Source organism: Megalobrama amblycephala, linkage group LG7 (genome assembly GCF_018812025.1).
Source record: "Megalobrama amblycephala isolate DHTTF-2021 linkage group LG7, ASM1881202v1, whole genome shotgun sequence".
Taxonomy (NCBI): Eukaryota; Metazoa; Chordata; class Actinopteri; order Cypriniformes; family Xenocyprididae; genus Megalobrama; species Megalobrama amblycephala.
In genome coordinates, this window is record NC_063050.1 from 42,111,900 (window position 1) to 42,131,329 (window position 19,430).

General features: G+C 35.9%; 1 protein-coding gene across 1 annotated transcript; it reads left to right on the forward strand.

The window, feature by feature from the left end:
* The first annotated feature begins 407 nt into the window (after positions 1–407).
* On the forward strand, positions 408–18,421 carry clockb (clock circadian regulator b). Its single transcript, XM_048197544.1, is given in 22 exon segments — positions 408–825; positions 1,461–1,555; positions 2,020–2,079; positions 5,298–5,446; positions 6,712–6,803; positions 6,996–7,085; positions 7,196–7,313; positions 7,980–8,036; positions 8,039–8,092; positions 8,225–8,343; positions 8,490–8,572; positions 8,669–8,775; positions 8,862–9,009; positions 9,545–9,620; positions 10,736–10,877; positions 11,263–11,354; positions 11,465–11,575; positions 11,719–11,865; positions 11,953–12,177; positions 14,763–14,872; positions 15,044–15,311; positions 16,039–18,421. Coding segments are annotated over 21 exon segments (2,457 nt in total). The 5' UTR covers positions 408–825; positions 1,461–1,538; the 3' UTR covers positions 16,231–18,421.
* Positions 18,422–19,430: the final 1,009 nt, after the last annotated feature.

The following is a 19,430-nucleotide window of genomic DNA, read 5'->3' on the forward strand; positions in this document are numbered from 1 at the left end:
AGACAAATAGACAGACAGACAGACAGACAGACAGATAGATAGATAGATAGATAGATAGATAGATGAAATCTGTTTAGTTCTAACTTATATACATTTTAATAATAAATTATCAAACCACACATTTAAAGTGTTAAAAGAAAAAAATGCAAAAACAATGATTAGTCTTATCAAACATTACATTTTATTCCACTTTATTGTACATTTTAAACACATAGGCCATGAAATTGTAAATAATGCTGACAAAATGTATCAAAGGTACCACTGAAATAAAATAATGTAAATATAATGCAAACAGTGCATAAAGAATAAGCATACACCTGCACTAGTATTTACCTTTTGTAAAGACCCTGTATTGCGCTTATTCCTTGCACATTATTTTGCAAGGGAACTAAAGTTGCCCGTGTGCGCTCATGGCGTAGGCTACTGCGCATGACTTTGACTGTTCGTGTGAAGTAGGCCTGGCCTAAATGTTTTCATCCTGTTTGCAACCGATATCGCGCTCTTGCTGCCGCCCATCGAAGATAAAAGAATACGAGAAATCGAAACTGCGAATATATATAGCGTTACGAGCTCGAACTTAACTCGCATTTTGAAAGTGTGCGGATTTTGCGGTGATCAGGAGGAGCTTCCGTTACGCCTCGCGTGTCACTAGGCCCGCTGACCCACATTCGCGAGACCGCTCGAGGAAGTGCGCGCACGAAATTCAGCATTGCATTTCACATTATCGCACCGTGATTATTCATTGCAGCGCTGCATTGTGATCTCGGGACCGAAGGAGCTAAGATTTGACCAGGCACCTGTGTGGATGTGTGAGTGTGTTTTTCGGTAGGTACCAAATGTGCTTGAGTTGATAAAGGCGGTAGTTCCGTGATACATACGCTGCTCTGCAGGAAAAACCAGAGATGGTGTAATATTTTGTTGAAAAGTATTAAAAAGTAGTACTATATCTTGAAGTTTAGATGTCACTGTTTATGCCCTGACGTGCCATTTCAGTTTTTCAACATGCACGACTGGTTTCGTTTGGATGTTTTCTCTCAGCGTCAGTGTCCTTGTTATGAGGGTTTGACTGATGTAAATGAATGATTGGAATGCTTACAGGAACATCTGTTGTGGTTGCAATTTACATGTTATTTGGTTGAACTGGAATGATAAGCATAATGGTTGAGATGCCTTTCTAACTGCATACTTTGAAATGCATTTCATTAGAGGCATTTGAATTCTGTGATGAACTGTGTGACTGTTGAATAAGCAAGTGAAAATGTACTAATAATTTTTAACATATCTGTTCTAACTTGTAATTTTGTTGAGTAAGCGGTCATGTGGCCTCCAGTTCTATATGTCCATCAATTAACCTTTCACCTCTGACTGTAAAAAGAGTGACTGAACAGATTCACAGAAGAAACAGTAGGACTACACTGTTCATTTGTCATTCAGTTCTTTGCTGTTTTGTGTATCTGCAGACTTTCACATTGGCGGGTCCTTTTCTTCAATGCCTTCCCAATGCGTCACCCCAGACTGATTCATGAGACAGTGTTATCATGAGCTCCAGAGACAGGTAAAGCTGAAACAATATTCACATACATTACGTTTCAAAAGTTTGTACTGAGATTTTTTTTATACTTTGAAATAAGTCTCTTATGCTCACCAAAGCTGTATTTATATGATCAACATTGCAGTAAAATTGGTAATATTGTGAAATATTATTACAAACCCAAACTTTTGAACGGTAGTGTACATCTTCAGAAATAATTCAGAGGCTTGTAAAACAGAAAATATGGTTGGATTTTTTATTTGTATAAATTCACGCATGTGTGACATGTGTGATATGTGTGACATCCAGCTTATTAAAATGTAGTAACACTTATATTCACACTTGCATTTTCAGTGTCCCACGTTCTGCACTTACATTTAAAAGAAAGTACAGTATGTTTGGCTTGGTTGTAATTGTAATTGATTTACAGAAAATAAAATGGTTTTCTATCAGACAGAGAATAAATGTCTTTATTTTCCCTGGTTTAGGGATGATAGCAGTGTTTTTGATGGGCTGTTGGAGGAAGATGAGAAAGATAAGGCAAAACGGTGAGTTTGGTAGTTCTTCTGTTTTTATACCTTTTTAAGAAATATTATCATAATAGAAATAGGTATAAAAAAATAATACAGATCAAATAGTTGTGTGTCATGCTGATGGAATGGGCCCTACTAGTTGAATACATTGAATTCAAAATAATAGAAAATACACCGTTTTGTTGTTGTTGTTTTTTTCATGCAAATTTGAAAGTTATATATAAAATTTTGAGGTGTTTTTCAAGATTAAAAAGAGTCCTTTTTTGTGTGTGAAATAATAGGTGAATTAAGTTATGCATTATACAACATTTTATGCAGTTAAACATTTTTAAAGGTGCCATCGAACGTTTTTTTACAAGATGTAATATAAGTCTAAGGTGTCCCCTGAATGTGTCTGTGAAGTTTCAGCTCAAAATACTCCATAGATTTTTTTTTAATTAATTTTTTTAACTGCCTATTTTGGGGCATCATTAACTATTCACCGATTTAGGCTGCGGCCCCTTTAAATGCTCACGCTCCCTGCCCACGGAGCTCGCGCTTGCCTTGAACAGCATAAACAAAGTTCACACATCTAATATAACCCTCAAAATGGATCTTTACAAAGTGTTCATCATGCAGTCTAATCGCATAAGTACAGTGTTTATTTGGATGTTTACATTTGATTCTGAATGAGTTTGATAGTGCTCCGTGGCTAAAGCTAACATTACACACTGTTGGAGAAATTTATAAAGAATGAAGTTGTGTTTATGATAGGGATGTCCAGATCCGATCACATGATCGGAAATCGGGCCCGATCACGTGGTTTCAGACTCGATCGGAATCGGACGTTACCTCCCGATCAGGACTCGGATATATATGTATTAGGGGTGCAACGGTTCTCTGTAAAAAAAATCGAAACGTACGGTTCTCCACTTACGGTTCGGTACGCACTTGCACCGCGGTCCATCTCGAATGACGACGCATCTATTGGTTAATATGGTTTGTTTAAAATAGCAACGTGGAAAACAGACAGAGTTCAGATAATGTATGTTTCAGTCGATGGATGCACAAAACGTTACAACAACGATAATCAGAAAGCGTGGACAAAACAGTAACTCTTTGTAAACTGTTAACTGCGAGTGCCGTATGCTCTAATGTCCAGTCATTTACGCCGTCATCACACGGGTGTTGATACAGGTGAGACCTGAACAGCACACGTTGCTATCTGTGTTTAAACTAACTCATTTAAGCCTTGCTGATTTAAACCTTCAAGAACAAGACGCGAAAGAGAACTCTCACGCGCTGTGAGAAGATTTGTGTGCGCTTATCCAAAGCGCGCACACGCTTATTTCAGTCAGCGCGCAAATACTGACTTCTCTTTCAAGTCTTGCGCTTCAGCAGACAAATTCATACAAAAATTATGTCAACATGCCCGTCTTGGCGAGTATCCTAGCAAACATAGTCGGTTATGTCTTAAATGAACGTATATTAGTCGAGAAAGACATCACATGTGTAACAGTATTGGATCGTGCATGTCTTAAAGGGAAAAAAACTATTCCTACTGCCTGTTTTTAATGTTAAATCAAACAACAAATAACAAAGAAATCACTCACTGCTCTTGACTGAATAGTTTTTGTAACTTCAGTAATGATTAATCATTATTTATTTTATACAGTAAAGATAATATGCAGTGATATTTTATATTTGATTTCTATTTGATTACTGTTAGATACCTGAAAAACCTGAAAAGCACTGTTTCTGGATCTGTTTTTTCGCTCTTCTTTATTCTTTTTTTATGTATTATAGAAGTATCGGATCGGGACTCGGTATCGGTAGATACTCAAAATCAAAAGACTCGGACTCGAACTCGAGGGCAAAAAAACATGATCGGGACATCCCTAGTTTATGAATTATACAGACTGCAAGTGTTTAAAAATTAAAATAGCGACGGCTCTTGTCTCCGTGAATACAGTAATAAACGATGGTAACTTTAACCACATTTAACAGTACATTAGCAACATGCTAACGAAACATTTAGAAAGACAATTCACAAATATCACTAAAAATATCATGATATCATGGATCATGTCAATTATTATTGCTCCATCTGCCATTTTTCGCTATTGTCCTTGCTTGCTTACCTAGTCTGATGATTCAGCTGTGCACAGATCCAGATGTTAATACTGGCTGCCCTTGTGTAATGCCTTGAACATGAGCTGGCATATGCAAATATTGGGGGCGTACATATTAATGATCCCGACTGTTACGTAACAGTCGGTGTTATGTTGAGATTCGCCTGTTCTTTGGAGGTCTTTTAAACAAATGAGATTTACATAAGAATGAGGAAACAATGGAGTTTGAGACTCACTGTATGTCATTTCCATGTACTGAACTCTTGTAATTCAACTATGCCGAGGAAAATTCAATATTTAATTCTAGGGCACCTTTAAAGCATATGCAGTTAATAAATAGTTTAAATTTAATAGTTTTAATTTTAGCTGCCATTTATTAATATAAACAAATATTGCAAATACACATTCAAGTAGTTTACTGTAAAAAAATAAAATAAAAAATACAGCAAATTGTAAAAAATATACAGTTATTTACTGTAATCAAAGAATACAGGGAAATTCTGTAAATTAAATTACAGTAATGCTACTGAACTGTAAAAATTACAGTAATCAGCTGGCAACCCTGCTGCCAGTATTTTACTGTAAAATTTTTAACAGTGAGCATTTGTATGTTGCACATTTTCATGTGTTCTTACATCGCAAAGTATTTCATGCAGACACTACTGAAGCCTGAGTATTTTTGTAAGTTTAACTGTTTTTATCTTAACATCTTAATGTGGTGCTTTATGGTGTTCACTTATTTCATAAACCATAAAAAGAAAATGGAAAATGGCATAACAGCAAGTGATTCAGACTGGAATGAGCCTGAATGCATCATAAAACATGCTAACTTGATTAAAAACTCAATTTTTCCGGGTTGCACTTGCACTCTGCATGACACTGGTTAGGTCTTGCATGCACACATTATAAAAAGAAACAATAGCACAAAACTAAAATTATTGTTTTTAATTCCACTATTGGACTAACTTTGTTTACAGTAGTAGGTTTCTTCCAGTAAGTCTGAAATAATGTTAATAACATCTGAATAATGTTTGTGTTCTTCTTAATTAAGCATTTTGCAGCCTTTTCTTATGCTTTGTTTTCATGTCTTTATTATATTCTATTATATCTCTATTATCACAGAGTTTCAAGAAATAAGTCAGAGAAGAAAAGGAGAGACCAGTTCAATGTCCTCATTAAAGAACTCGGCACCATGTTGCCCGGAATCACACGCAAGATGGACAAATCTACAATATTGCAGAAAAGCATAGACTACCTGCGCAAGCACAAAGGTGAGGCAAAAAAAAAGTTTTGGTGGATTTGTTGTTTGCAGTGCTCTGGAATAATTACAGATCTGTGGTATTGTTTTGCCATGCACACAACCGATGTATTTGTGGTTGGTTATAGTGCTCAACTGCTGCTGCTGCTGCAAAAAAAAAAAAAAAAAAAAAAAAAAAAAACTAGAAAATAGACATACATCACTGTAATCATCACTTTTCACAATTTATCACACCCATAGTTGTGGTCTTGATTAATTATTCAGTTCTACCACTATACTACTCATGCTATTTCTGAAGTATGTGTGTTGTGAGCTGTATGCAAATTTTCTTTATGCATGGAATACCTGGATGACCTACAAAAATACCAAAAGGGTGCATTATAAAACAGATCATACTGCACAGAATCCCATAATGCAGTGTGCTTAACCTTCCATTCTAGATTCACAGTTATATCACCACAGATTTTTAGCATCTTCCTCACATAAGTTAAATATCCTTTTTAATTTCTTTGATAACTGGACTTGACCCATGAATAAAATATGCAGTGTGATGAGGTCATGTGACATCAAAGCTGCATACTACTGCAGTATTTTCTGCACCACTTCTCAATCTACAGTGCAAAGACAAAGGAAATTATATTTAATGCAAATTTGAAGAAAAAATAGTAGTATAATATTTAGTTGGTTAAATCTATTGTGCTATACTAGTAATCCATTTGGAACTTTAATGTCAAACCCTGTAACAAACTACCTTCAAAATTTTGGGGTCAGTAAGATTTTGTTGTTAGATATTAACACTTTTATTCAGCAAGGGTGTATTAAATTGATCAAAAGTGACAGTAAATACATGAATAATTTTACAATATTATTTCTGTTCCAAATATATGCTGTTCTTTTGAAAAGAAGCATCCTGAAAGAAAGTATCACTGTTTCCACAAAAACATTCATAAGAAATCAGCAAATCAGCACCTTTTAGATGATTTCTGAAGGATCATGTGACACTGAAGACTGTAATGAGTAATGATGCTGAAAATTCAGCTTTGTCATCACAGCGATAAATTGCATTTTAAAGTATATTAACATAGAAAACTTATTTTAAATTGTAATAATATTTTTCTATATTACTGTTTAACTGTATTTTTCATTGAATAAATGCAGTCTTGGTGAGAAAAAATCTTTCTAACTTAAACATTTTAAAGGTAGCATAGTCTCTAATCAACTGAAACATACAGATCCTAGGAAAACTGGTTACCAGGAAGTGTTTGTGTTCATATACAGAAATTGCTGCACAATCTGAGTCGAGTGAAATCAAGCAGGATTGGAAACCCCCATTTCTTAGCAATGAGGAGTTTACACAGCTGATGCTAGAGGTGAGACCCTGCTTTGGGCAATATGTGTGTGTTTGTGTCTCCACTAATAGAATATGAGTGCATCCTCATTTATGTTTAATGTTTATCATTTTTCATCCATCACTTCTAGATTAAATTTGTAGTTTAAGATTGGAGCTATCTAAGTAATGTGTTTTTTTTTTTTTTTTTTTTTTTTTTTTTTTTTTTTTTAAGGCGCTGGATGGGTTCTTCCTAGTGATGCTGACAGACGGCAACATCATTTACATCTCGGAAGGCGTAACCTCTTTGCTCGAGCATCTGCCGGTAAGTGAGAGAGTATGTGTGTGGTTTGTTGTGTGAAGTCCATTTAAATATTGTCCTGGAATTGTTACATTTTTGTATCATTTGTTCATATATAATCGTATTTGTTTCAGTCGGACCTGGTGGATCAGAACCTTTTGAACTTTCTTCCAGTGGGGGAGCACGGAGAAGTGTATAAAGCTCTGTCCGCACACCCAGACATTGAAAACCTCAACTCTGATTACCTCAAGTGTGAGTGTCTAACCTCAATCACCTCCAGATATCTGTCCTGCTGTGGTATTTTAACCTGCTCAGTAGGGCTGGACATTAAATTTTAGTTGGTTAATTTTTCATAGTCATTAGACTAACCTTGTGATCATGTATGAGAGCATTAAAAATGTTTTAATAGCATCTCTGACCTACACTTCAGTAACAAAAATAGCATTAGAGTTGGTAAAGTCAATGGATTGTTGTGTATTATTTCAAAATGTCAGTTTTAATTAATCAAACCAAAGAAGACCTTAGATATACAAAGACGGTGCACTCATACATATGAATGGGAAAAAGTGCAGCTATTTTTTTCCCATAACTAATTAATTTAACGTGTTAAATCGACATCCCTATTATATATTATAGCGTTTATTAATATTTTGATTTAGTTTTTATATTTTAGTTTTTATTTTCATTTTAAAGTTTTAGTACTCCAACTTCATTTATTTCAATTAGGTAAAAGAGTTATAAGAATTTTGAGGTATTTTTTACTCTAATGTCATGACCTACTGCATACTGAGATGGTAAAATATTACTAAATGTGTGCAGAAGAATGTGTGCTGCCTCAGCATATTTTCACTAACTCAGTGAGCTCAATTTACATTGTCATGCACCTAATGTGTGTTTTGGTGTGTTTGTTTTTCTTAGCCAAGAACCAGATGGAGTTTTGTTGTCACATGCTCAGAGGTTCTGTGGATCCCAAAAAACATCAGTGTATGAATATGTCAAGTTTATCGGCAACTTTAAGTCACTTGCCAACAGTGAGTTTTTGTTTTTCCTCTTGATCTAGACTGAGTAGACCATATGTTAACTGCATTTGTTACTGCCCACAACACTTTTGGACTGGAAAATTTCCTTTAACAGAAATCTCCACTTTATTCCTCTTCTCTCAGTGCCTAATGCAACCCGGAATGGCCTTGAGGGAATTTTGCAGCGTTCGTTGCAGCCGGCCTTCGATGATCAAGTCTGTTTTATTGCGACTGTGAGACTTGCCAAACCCCAATTCATCAAAGTAAGCTGATAATCAATCAGAAAATCCAGAGCAAAAGTAGATCTGCATTACAAATTCTCTCTCTGAGAGCAGACAAACATATGCATCCATCATAATAAGTTATTACCGGTGTAAACACTAATATTGACACAATTGATTGCGTACAGGAGATGTGCATGGTGGAGGAGCCCTATGAGGAATTCACATCTCGACACAGTCTGGAGTGGAAATTCCTCCTATTAGATCACAGGTTTTTACACTTAATCACAATATTACTTTCTCCATGTTTGTAACTCATCATCCAGTTTTTTCTTCAATGTGGTCTCTGTGTGTTCTTGTGTTACAGAGCACCTCCTATCATTGGCTATATGCCGTTTGAGGTGTTGGGAACTTCAGGCTATGACTATTATCATGTAGACGACCTGCATTCACTGGCCAAATGCCATGAGCATTGTGAGTATAACATACAAAAATATATTTGAGACTTCATTAGGTACCATATCCTTCATATGTCTTTCTCTTTATCTGTCTGCTTGCAGTAATGCAGTTTGGAAAAGGGAAATCGTGCTATTATCGCTTTTTAACTAAAGGGCAGCAATGGATTTGGCTCCAGACTAACTACTACATCACCTATCACCAGTGGAATTCACGACCAGAGTTCATTGTGTGCACACACACTGTTGTGAGGTACGTAGAGGCGCACAAACGTCTACACCTACCAACCATAGATACCCCCTTTCCTCCAGAATGGTTCACGTTCTGGAGCCAGAGCCTGTTCTCGGCCAGGCGAACTGGAGCTTGTCGCAAATTGGCCGCATGTTTCCACAGACTTGTGGAACAAACGATGATGTAACGCTGCTATGTGTTGTTTACCTGACTATAACCAGTCTAAAATCAAATGGTGATTCTAGCCTACTGGCCGCTCGCCTAAACTCCCGGTACTCTCGTGACCTTTTTGGCGATTATATTGAAACGAAACTGTTGATTCACTAGCTCTCTCGCAAGCTGGGTCTCTTTCACGTGTACAGTTTTATATATTTAGATGCAATCTAGCAATGTCATGCAACATTTTTGCATTGCCATAGACGGCGACAGTGTTTCTCCGCTCCCTGGCTCTGTTTGAGATTCTCAAGTTTTTAGGGTCGGAGATGAACCTATATTTCCGGCCCAGAACCCTCTTTTCTGCAGTTCTGCTCTTATTTTCAATTCTTTTTGTCTATAGTTATGCCGAGGTGCGAGCGGAACGGAGGAGAGAGATGGGTATAGAGGAGTCTCCCCCTGAGCTGACTGGAGACAAGGTGAGATGCTTGAGATGGAAACTTCTCTGAAATAGTCCTCTAATGTGGTATAATGAACATGCTGTTAAACAGCTTATCAAAGGCAGATTGCATGACATTAGTGAAAATTGCCAGGTCATTAATCATTTTGAGGTTATCACATTGGTTAACTGTGGCTGCTTCTTGGATGAATAACCGATTCATGTGTGTCTAATTTGCAATAAAGTAAATTATTATTAAATACACTGCTGTTTAAATTAATTAAATTGAAGTTGAAATTAATACTTTTATTCAGCAAGCAGGCATTAAATTGATCAAAAGTTAAAGGGATAATTCAACCAAAAATGAAACAAATCTGTCATTTACTCACCCTCAAGTTGTTCCAAATCTTTATAAATTTTTCTTTTGCTGAACAAAAATATATATTTTGAAGAATATGGGTAACCAAACAGTTGATGGGCCCCACTGACTTCCATAGTTTTTTTTGGGGGGGGGAAATACTATGGAAGTCAATGGGGCCACATCAACTGTTTAGTTACCCATATTCTTCAAAATGTCTTATTTTGTGTTCAGCAAAAGAAAGAAATTCATAAAGGACAGATTTTTCATTTTTGGGTGAACTATTAATCAAAGAATCCTCAAAAATATAAAGCAGCACAACTGTTTTGAACATTGATAATATCAAATCAGCATTGTCGAATGATTTCTGAAGGATCATGTGACAATGAAGACTTGAATAATGGCTGCTGAAAATTCAGCTTTGCCATCACAGGAATAAATTGCATTTTAAACTATATACAAATAGAAAACAGTCATTTTAAAATGAATAATATTTTGCAGTATTACTGTTTTTACTGTATTTTTGATCAAATAAATGCAGTTTGGGTGAGCAAGAGACTTTCAAAACCTTAAACCATCCCCAAACATTTAGTAAATGTATTTGTGTATGTGTATATATGTATATTATTATAATGTATAATTATGTAAAGAATAAATATCACATTTGCTCTCTATATATCAGTCATTGCAAAAAAAAAACAAAAAAAAAAAACATATATCAGCTCCACTACAGATATTTTAGTCTTACATTTTTTCTGTCTTTTTTTTTGTTTTGTTTTTTGTTGTATCTGTCTCAGATTTCTGGCCGTAAATCGCAGTTGAACACTTCCAGTCTGAAGGAGGTGCTGGAGCGTTTCAGTAACAGTCGCACACCCTCCACCTCCTCAAGGAGCTCCCGCAAGTCCTCTCACACCGCAGTCTCTGACAACACCTGCACCTGTAAGCATTAAAATCAGGGCTTTTTTGCTCACCAGTCGCTGTGGCTAGTGGTTTTCCAAAGTTACTGGGCATTCATCATTTTCATTGGCCACAATTTTGTTGTTGGGAAATTACATTTTATATGATTAAAGTTGACTGTGGTGTGCTAAAGTTTACTTGAGCTAGATTTACAACCCTTTTTAAAAGTAAATGACCACTGTATACAAACCCTATTCACTCTACAGACCAGCCAAAGTGGCTAGTTTGAGTGACACTTTTGAAATCCACCAGCATTTGGTGGGTGTTACAGTCAAGCCCCGATTAAAACCAAAAAATGTGCTCTTCTATTGGGTTTTCCTGATTCTGTGCCTGTTTGAAAACACTCATATCTATTTGATTTCCTCAGCAACTCCCTCCAAGCTACAGACAGATGTGAGCACTCCACCCCGGCCCGCTGTTGATATGACACCCCAACGTCGTTCCTCTGTCAGCACCCAGGTGAAACTTGCCTCTTCTACAACATATTAATATTTAATTATCTTACAAATCACTTCTAACTTATGCTCATAGCAGCTGAGTAATTATGCTGGTCTTATTTGTTTTGATAGTCCATGAGTTCTCAGAACACCAATCAAACTGGCTCTCCGGTCCAGATCAGCCAACATCAACCACAACAACAACAACCTCAACCACAGCAGCAGGTTCAACCTAATGCACTGGTAAGAATTTTGTTTTGCTTTGTGTTTTGTTTTGTTTTTGGTTTTGACCAATAGATCAGATAAGCTGCCATTTAAATTACTTATTTTCATTTTTCCCCCCAATGACACCATAATGTTTACCTTTCTGTGTTTTCTGAATGTAGTTCTCTGCACAGTTGAATGCGATGCAGCACCTAAAGGAGCAACTGGAGCAGAGAACACGCATGATAGAAGCGAACATTCAGAAACAGCAGGAGGAACTGAGACAGATTCATGAGCAGCTGCAGAGGGTGCAGGGACCTGGCACTCAGGTACACACGCGTAATTTTGTGAATGTTCGTATTGACAGTTTTGTTGTCATGGTAACAAAAGCATGTGATTCAAATGGTGTCTTTCAGATGATATTGCAGCAGTCAGGTGGTGGACTCGTACAGTTGCCTCAAGTTGGAGGAGCACAGACTAACATTTTAGGGGTTGGAGCACAGACTGGGGTTGTAGCTATACAGGGCCAAAATGTGACGAGTACAGCACACAGTGGGACTGTTCCACAGCAGCAAGCACTTCCACAGCAACAGGCTCCTCGTTCCCTGCAGCAGAATCTACAGGGTTCTTCTGTTACACAGGTGAGTTTCAGTCTTTATTTTTTCCAGTTGCTCTGACAATGATTTAATTTGATTCTTTATTAAAAGATTCAATGTATGATGAAATCTAGATTTTGCCCGCAATTCAGTGTTTTTACATTCAGTCAGTTCATATCTTTTTGATACTACCATTTAAAAGTTTGGGGTCAGGAATATTTTGTGCGTGTGTTTTTGAAGTAAGTCTCATATGCTCAACAAGGCTGCATTTATTTAATTAAAAAAATAGTAAAAACCATAATAATGCTGTGAAATATATATAATGTGTTTTAATATATTTTAAAATGTAATGTATTCCTGTGATGGCAAAGCTGAATTTTCAGTAGCCATTACTCCAGTCTCCAGTGCCACATGTCACATGAAATCATTCTATTATGCTCATTTGGTACTCAAGTATTAGGGGTGTAAGAAAATATCGATACACATAAATATCGTGATATTATGTTTGGTGATACTGTATCGATTCTCAAAAACACTGTATCGATATTCATTCATTCATTCATTCATTCATTTATTTATTTATTTATTTATTTATTTATTTATTTATTTACATCCAAGATTCATGGCTTTGTGTTCGACTTGGAACTACGTCACAACACTGGAGAAAAGTCGTTTGCAACTTCCGGTTCACGCGGACTTTAACATCCCGATGCCATCTGCGCTGTTGAGAGAGTCGTTCGATATAAAATGTAGTATGTACTACAAAATAAACACAACAAAATTGACAGAGGTGACAGCAGAAAAGAAAGCATATTATCATAGCAACGTGGATATGTTTGCACCAAGCTCTGTTCAGCATTTCAGTGAAGTATTTCAGCTTTACTGTTCAGTATTTCAGTAAAGCTGTAAAGCTACTGTACAGCTTTACAGTATTAAAACAAACAGACATTTAGTCATGAAATGGACTATGCACTAGTTGTTGAATAGTTTAGAAATTAAAAACTGCTATACTGTGAACCTTTAAAACATATACACCTAAAGAATCCTGCAGTCACTTTACTATTTTCCCTTAGATTGCACAAAATAGTGATCAGTGATATAAATGCATATGATACTGTATTGATTAAATAAAATAAAGTTGTTTGTAAGGTTTTATGCATATGGTGGTGTGTTCATGAGTCATGACCATTTTTTCTAAAATTACATCCTTTTTCTAAAAAAACAAGAAATCACAATATCACAATATATCGCCTTTCTTACAGTATCACAATATATTGTATCGTAACCCCTGTATCGTGATACGTATCGTATCGCCAGATTCTTGGCAATACACAGCCCTATCAAGTATCATTTCTTCTTATCAATGTTAAAAATAGTTCTGCTGCTTTAATATTTTTTTAATATTCTGCTGCTTAATATCAAGATTCTTTAAATAGAAAGTTCAAAAGAACAGCATTTATTTGAAATTGAAAATTTACTGACATTTTAGATCAGTTTAATGCATCTTTGTTGAACAAAAAAAAATCTTACTGGCTACTTATGAACGGTAGTGTATACACATAAGTTGAATTATTATTTTTAAAACAGCTATAAATACTTAAATTTTAAAGGATTAGTTCACTTTCAAATAAAAGTTTCCTGATAATTTACTCACCCCCATGTCATCCAAGATGTTCATGTCTTTCTTTCTTCAGGCGAAAAGAAATGAAGCTTTTTGATGAAAACATTCCAGGATTATTCTCCTTATAGTGGACTTCAGTGGCCTCCAAATGGTTGAAGGTCAAAATTACAGTTTCAGTGCAGCTTCAAAGGGGTTTAAACAATTCCAGACGAGGAATAAGGGTCTTATCTAGAGAAACGATCGGTCATTTTCGGAAAAAAATACAACTGTATATGCTTTATAAACACAAATGATCGCCTTGCACGTGCTTCCGCCAAAACCGCACTTTCATATTCTTCAAAAAGCTTACGCTGTATGTCCTACGCCTTCCCTATTCAACTTACAGAAAAAAACAGAACTGGCGCTGCGTTCGTTGCGTAAGTAGAATAGGGAAGGACTTTGAAGAATACGAAAGTGCGGTTTTGGCGGAACCACGTGCAAGGCGACCATTTGTTTATATAAAGCATATACATTTACTTTTTTTTTTTTTTTTTTTTTTTCTCGAAAATAACCGATCGTTTTGCTAGATAAGACCCTTATTCCTCGTCTGGAATTGTTTAAAGCCCTTTGAAGCTGCACTAAAACTGTAATTTTGACCTTCAACCGTTTGGAGGCCATTGAAGTCCACTATAAGGAGAGAAATCCTGGAATGTTTTCATCAAAAACTTTAATTTCTTTTCGACTGAGAAAGAAAGACATGAACATCTTGGATGACATGGGGGTGAGTAAATTATCAAAAGAATTTTTTGAAAGTGGACTAATCCTTTAAGTTATATGACAAAAACTCATTAACTTCTGAATTGACTGTATAGGCAGTATCTTTAGCTGTGTATTTCCTAGACGGGTTTTTTTGTTTTGTTTTTTTGTTTGGAGCCCATTAACAATGACATAATCTCTTGTCTTCAACTGCATATGGTGACATCATCTAAATGGAGGACGTAATTTTTCTCTGTCTCATTCTTTTTTTCAGCGTGGTCCTGTCTATAATACCATGATGATCAGTCAGCCTGCTAATGCCAATGTTGTGCAGATACCCAGCAGTCTGGCACCAAAAATCAATCAGGGCAATGCAATAAACAGGTACAGTACATGTCTTTTTCCTCTTCTCTCTTTTCCAGGACACCTTCTATAATATATTCTTAAAATTATTCTTATTCTTGATATTATAATTAATATTACATTAAAGTATTATTAATATTAATACTACTAATATTAATTATTTCTTTCTTTGCCTTACCCTGTCACACTCAGGTTTCCTGCTGGACAGCAGTTGGTCACTAAGATTGTGACAGCTCCAATGGCGTGTAGTGCTGTCATGGTACCTACAACGATGTTTATGGGTCAGGTGGTGACAGCTTACAGCCCATTTCCACAGCAACAAGGTCAGACACAGACCATAGCACTGCAAACTCAGTCAGCTGTGCCTGCGGAACAACAAGCTCAAGCTACCACGTTACAGACAAGTCAACAGCAGGGGGCGACGCAGCAGACAACAAAACAGCAGCAACCATTTTTACAGGTAACAAAGCATGCACATAGTTTCATTTTGAATCTATTCAGAACTGTGATTCATGTGCATCAACATTTAAATGTTAATACTCCCCTTGTGACATTTCACATGTTCTTAACAGACTATAGCAAAAGTTGTTTACAAAACTTAACCAAGTTGACCAAAATGGTGTACCTGGTCAAACTTGGTACTGCCAGCTGGTAATCCATCTAAACAAGTGGTTGCTAAGCTTTTTGTCTCTCCACTTTGTCCAAGACAATATAACCTCTGGTACTTCTGTTGTTATAAAAATAAACTAAAAAATGTAATGTAATATATAAATTATATATAAAAATATAATTTAATGTTGAACGTGTTTCCATGTTTCAATTAAATGTTGTACATGTTTATCTCAATTTATTGTTTTTTTTTTGTTTGTTTTTTTTGTTTTTTAGCATTTCAATTAAGATTAAAATAATTGTATTTAAATATAAATACTATATATATATATATATATATATATATATATATATATATATATATATATATATATATATATATATATATATATATATATATATATAGAAAGAAAGAAAGAAAGAAAGATCTAGACAAGCTGTGCATCTAGAAACCACTGTAAAACCACTTCCATGCATTTTTTTTTTTTTCAGTCCAATGTGAAGCATTTCAGTCAACTTCAATTTTTAAATCAAAAGTGTTTGACACATAACTCATTTTTTTGCTGTGTATTTGTCAGAGCACACGCCTTCTCCATGGCAACCAGTCCACACAACTGATCCTGCAGGCTTTTCCTATTCAGCAGCAAGGCACATTTACTCCGTCGCAACAACAACAACAGCAGCAGCAGCAACAGCAACTGAAACCACAGACTCAAAAACAGCAGAAAACAACTCACCAGACTGACAGCACTAATGCCCAGTCTCAGTAACATGGAGTAAAACAACGGCCAATCGGATGGAGGAGCCTGCTCATGTTTATTGGTGTACTCATTTGAAAACTCTGACAAAACGGCTCTTCCTGGCAGCATCTTAAATGCTTTTCAAACAAGAAACTCCCTCAACATGGCAGCTGCATGGAACACAACACCACCAGATGGACACTGTGGCAACCGTGCAGAATGTTTCACTGGACCAACAGGTGGTTGCCAAACTCATTATTTATTTCAACCACAGAAAGTATAGGATTGCTAGCCTTTGCATTGTCTTTGCCAAACAGCAAACCCTGTCCTCAGCCCAAAGAACTGAGTCTATCTGTACAGTCTCGTGTTCCATACAATGTAAATACACAACCGTAAAGGAACAAAGCAAGATATTGAATATTTTATATGCTGCATGAAGTGTAAACTTTCATTTGTACTTCCAGTTTTATGATTTTTAAGTATTATTTTAATTTTAATGTTTTTATATTATGCATATAGTGATGCTTTCTACTTTTAACCCTTCCGACAATAGTCTCTTCATGTATAGTTTGGGTTCATTATAGTTTGTCATTGAGGTTTTTTTAGAGGCACTAGATTTTTGTTTTAGTTTTTCATTTTTGGGGAGGAAATTATACCCCACGTCTCTGACATACAAAAAATTGCCCCGTTTCAGTTTACTTCTAATCACAGATCCAGAATGATCAAATTTGACGGTTTTTAAGTGCCAAAATTTAGTTAATCTACTTCCAGTTTTTGAATGTTGCTTTTTAGCCGAGTCATAGTAGTCTACTAAAACGTTTTTGTGCACCTTTTTCCCCATTACATATAGCACTTAATGTGTGTATACACACTAAAATAGTCCATCTTCTAGTAATTGTGACCTAATGGTTTAGTTTGTGTGTGCATGGACGGTACGTGTATTTTTCAGAGAAGAATGACACGCCATAAATAAGCTTTCAAATCCTCTTTCATAAATGCTTTGTTCTCCCTCATGGTTTTGGGAGCTATGCAAGAAGCCACATCCAAGGCAGAGTGTTTCTATGTGTGACTGAGGATGGTCCGGAATACCGTGGACCTTTTTAATCCCATTTTCAGGATAATAATGATTATATTGTTTCTCTTCCTAGTTTTATTTCCAAAGTTATAATTCAAACTGAAGCAGGGTTATCGTGCAGCTGTAGAGTCTTAAAGTTAAGAGTTATCTTCCTTTTAACTGCTTGTATGTGAGTGTGAGTATGTGTGAGAGAGAGAGAGAGAATTTAAAGTGCAGGCTATTATATCAATAACAGTTTGTGACTCTTCCAGTATCGCTGTGTGGGTTGCTACTGTGTGTATTAACCCCAGCGATGACCAATCAGTTCTTGCGTTGCAGTATCTCAGTATTCTAGATGTTTCCCCATTGGCTTATCAGCTATATACCTCAGAAATGGATTTATATAAGAAGTATTCAAAGCAATTTTATTTTCGTATGGCAAAAGATGTTCGTGTTAAACAGTATTGCTGTGTATAGACCGGTAACACTGTTAAAAGACGAGTTGGAGCTGAAAGGTATATGGAAACTGAACAGATTTTGATATTGTTGACTTCTGGAATTCCAAAAGTGGAGATGCCCATTAAGTAGATGTCCACCTTCCCTTTCATAGTTGTGTTGTGTGTTTCATTTTGTTGTGCACTGAAACCCCCCAAGTGTGTTAGTTGTTAATGTTGGAACCAATGTGTTTCATAGTGCGTACAATCATAAATTATTATTTAAAATTTACCCCCCAAAAAGCTGCTGACAGGTTGAAGAGATAATTGATTAGGACTTTAGATGCCATTCCTGGACATTTCAACCTTCTTTATCCACTGTTACACTGTTTGTATTGCTGTGTGCAACCAAAAGAATGTGTGCTTTCAGAATATGATGGTTATTGGTTGTAGCCCCAGAAATTTGATTAGAGCTTCTGATTTCTGATTAGAAAATCAATGAGTTGAGTGAATGATAAAATAATAAATCATCAAAGAACTAAAAGTCTTAAGGTGTTACCATAAAATTTTTTCATTTTGTTCATACTGAATTGCTTTTACCAAAACCATGTTATCAGGTCATATAACATTCAATGTGACTGAATTTGTAGGAATTGTCTTGTCGGATTACCAAAAAATTATAATTTTCCCTCCACAATATTCAATCTTGAAATAAAGCAAACCATGTTATTTACATTGTCTACTGAAATCTCTTCAAGATTTGCTTGCTTTTTTTTTTAAAGTGACATTTATACTGCCAACTGCAGTACCAAATGGAATTGCCAAAATAATGGCCCTTTGCAAACAAGTTTTTTGAACACTCCCATTGTCTGTCATTGGGCAGACAAACCGATAGTCTCACCCCAAACTCGCCCATTGGTTTAGCTAATGTTTCTGGTTTGGATGCTCAATGTATTTTAACATAAAAACATAAAAATTACATAACTTTTAAAGGGTTAGATCAACCAAAAATAAAAATTGTGTCATTAATTACTCACCCTCATGTCGTTCCAAACCCGTAAGACCTTCGATCATCTTTGGAACACAAATTAAGACCTTAATTCTTAATTAACATTAAAAACCTTAATGTTATGAAGCGACGAGAATACATTTCGTGTGCCAAAATAATGTCTTTATTCAACAAGATCTTGTGAAGGACGGTTTCAAAACACTGCTTCATGAAGCTTCGAAGCTTAACAAATCTTTTGTTTCGAATCAGTGTTTCGGAGCGCGTATCAAACTGCCGAAGTCACGCCACCCAGTGGTGAACCATTGAAATTTCGAAACGCTTATCAAGTAACCTTGTTTACTGAAATCACATGACTTTGTCAGTTTGATACACGCTCCGAAACAAAGGTTTTGTAAAGCTTCATGAAGCAGTGTTTTGAAATCATCCATCACTAGATATTGTTGAATGAAGTTATTTTGTTTTTTTGGTGCACAAAAAGTATTCTCGTCGCTTCATAACATTAAGGTTGAACCACTGTAATCACATGAACTGTTTTAAATGCGTCTTCTGGGCATCTGAAAATGTTAATTGTCTTGCTGGCAATGCAGGCCTCACTGAGCCATCAGATTTTATGAAGAATATCTTAATTTGTGTTCTGAAGATGAACGAAGGTCTTACGGGTGTGGAACGACATGAGGGTGAGAATTTTCATTTTTGGGTGAAATAACCCTTTAAGGAATTCCACACATTTTTT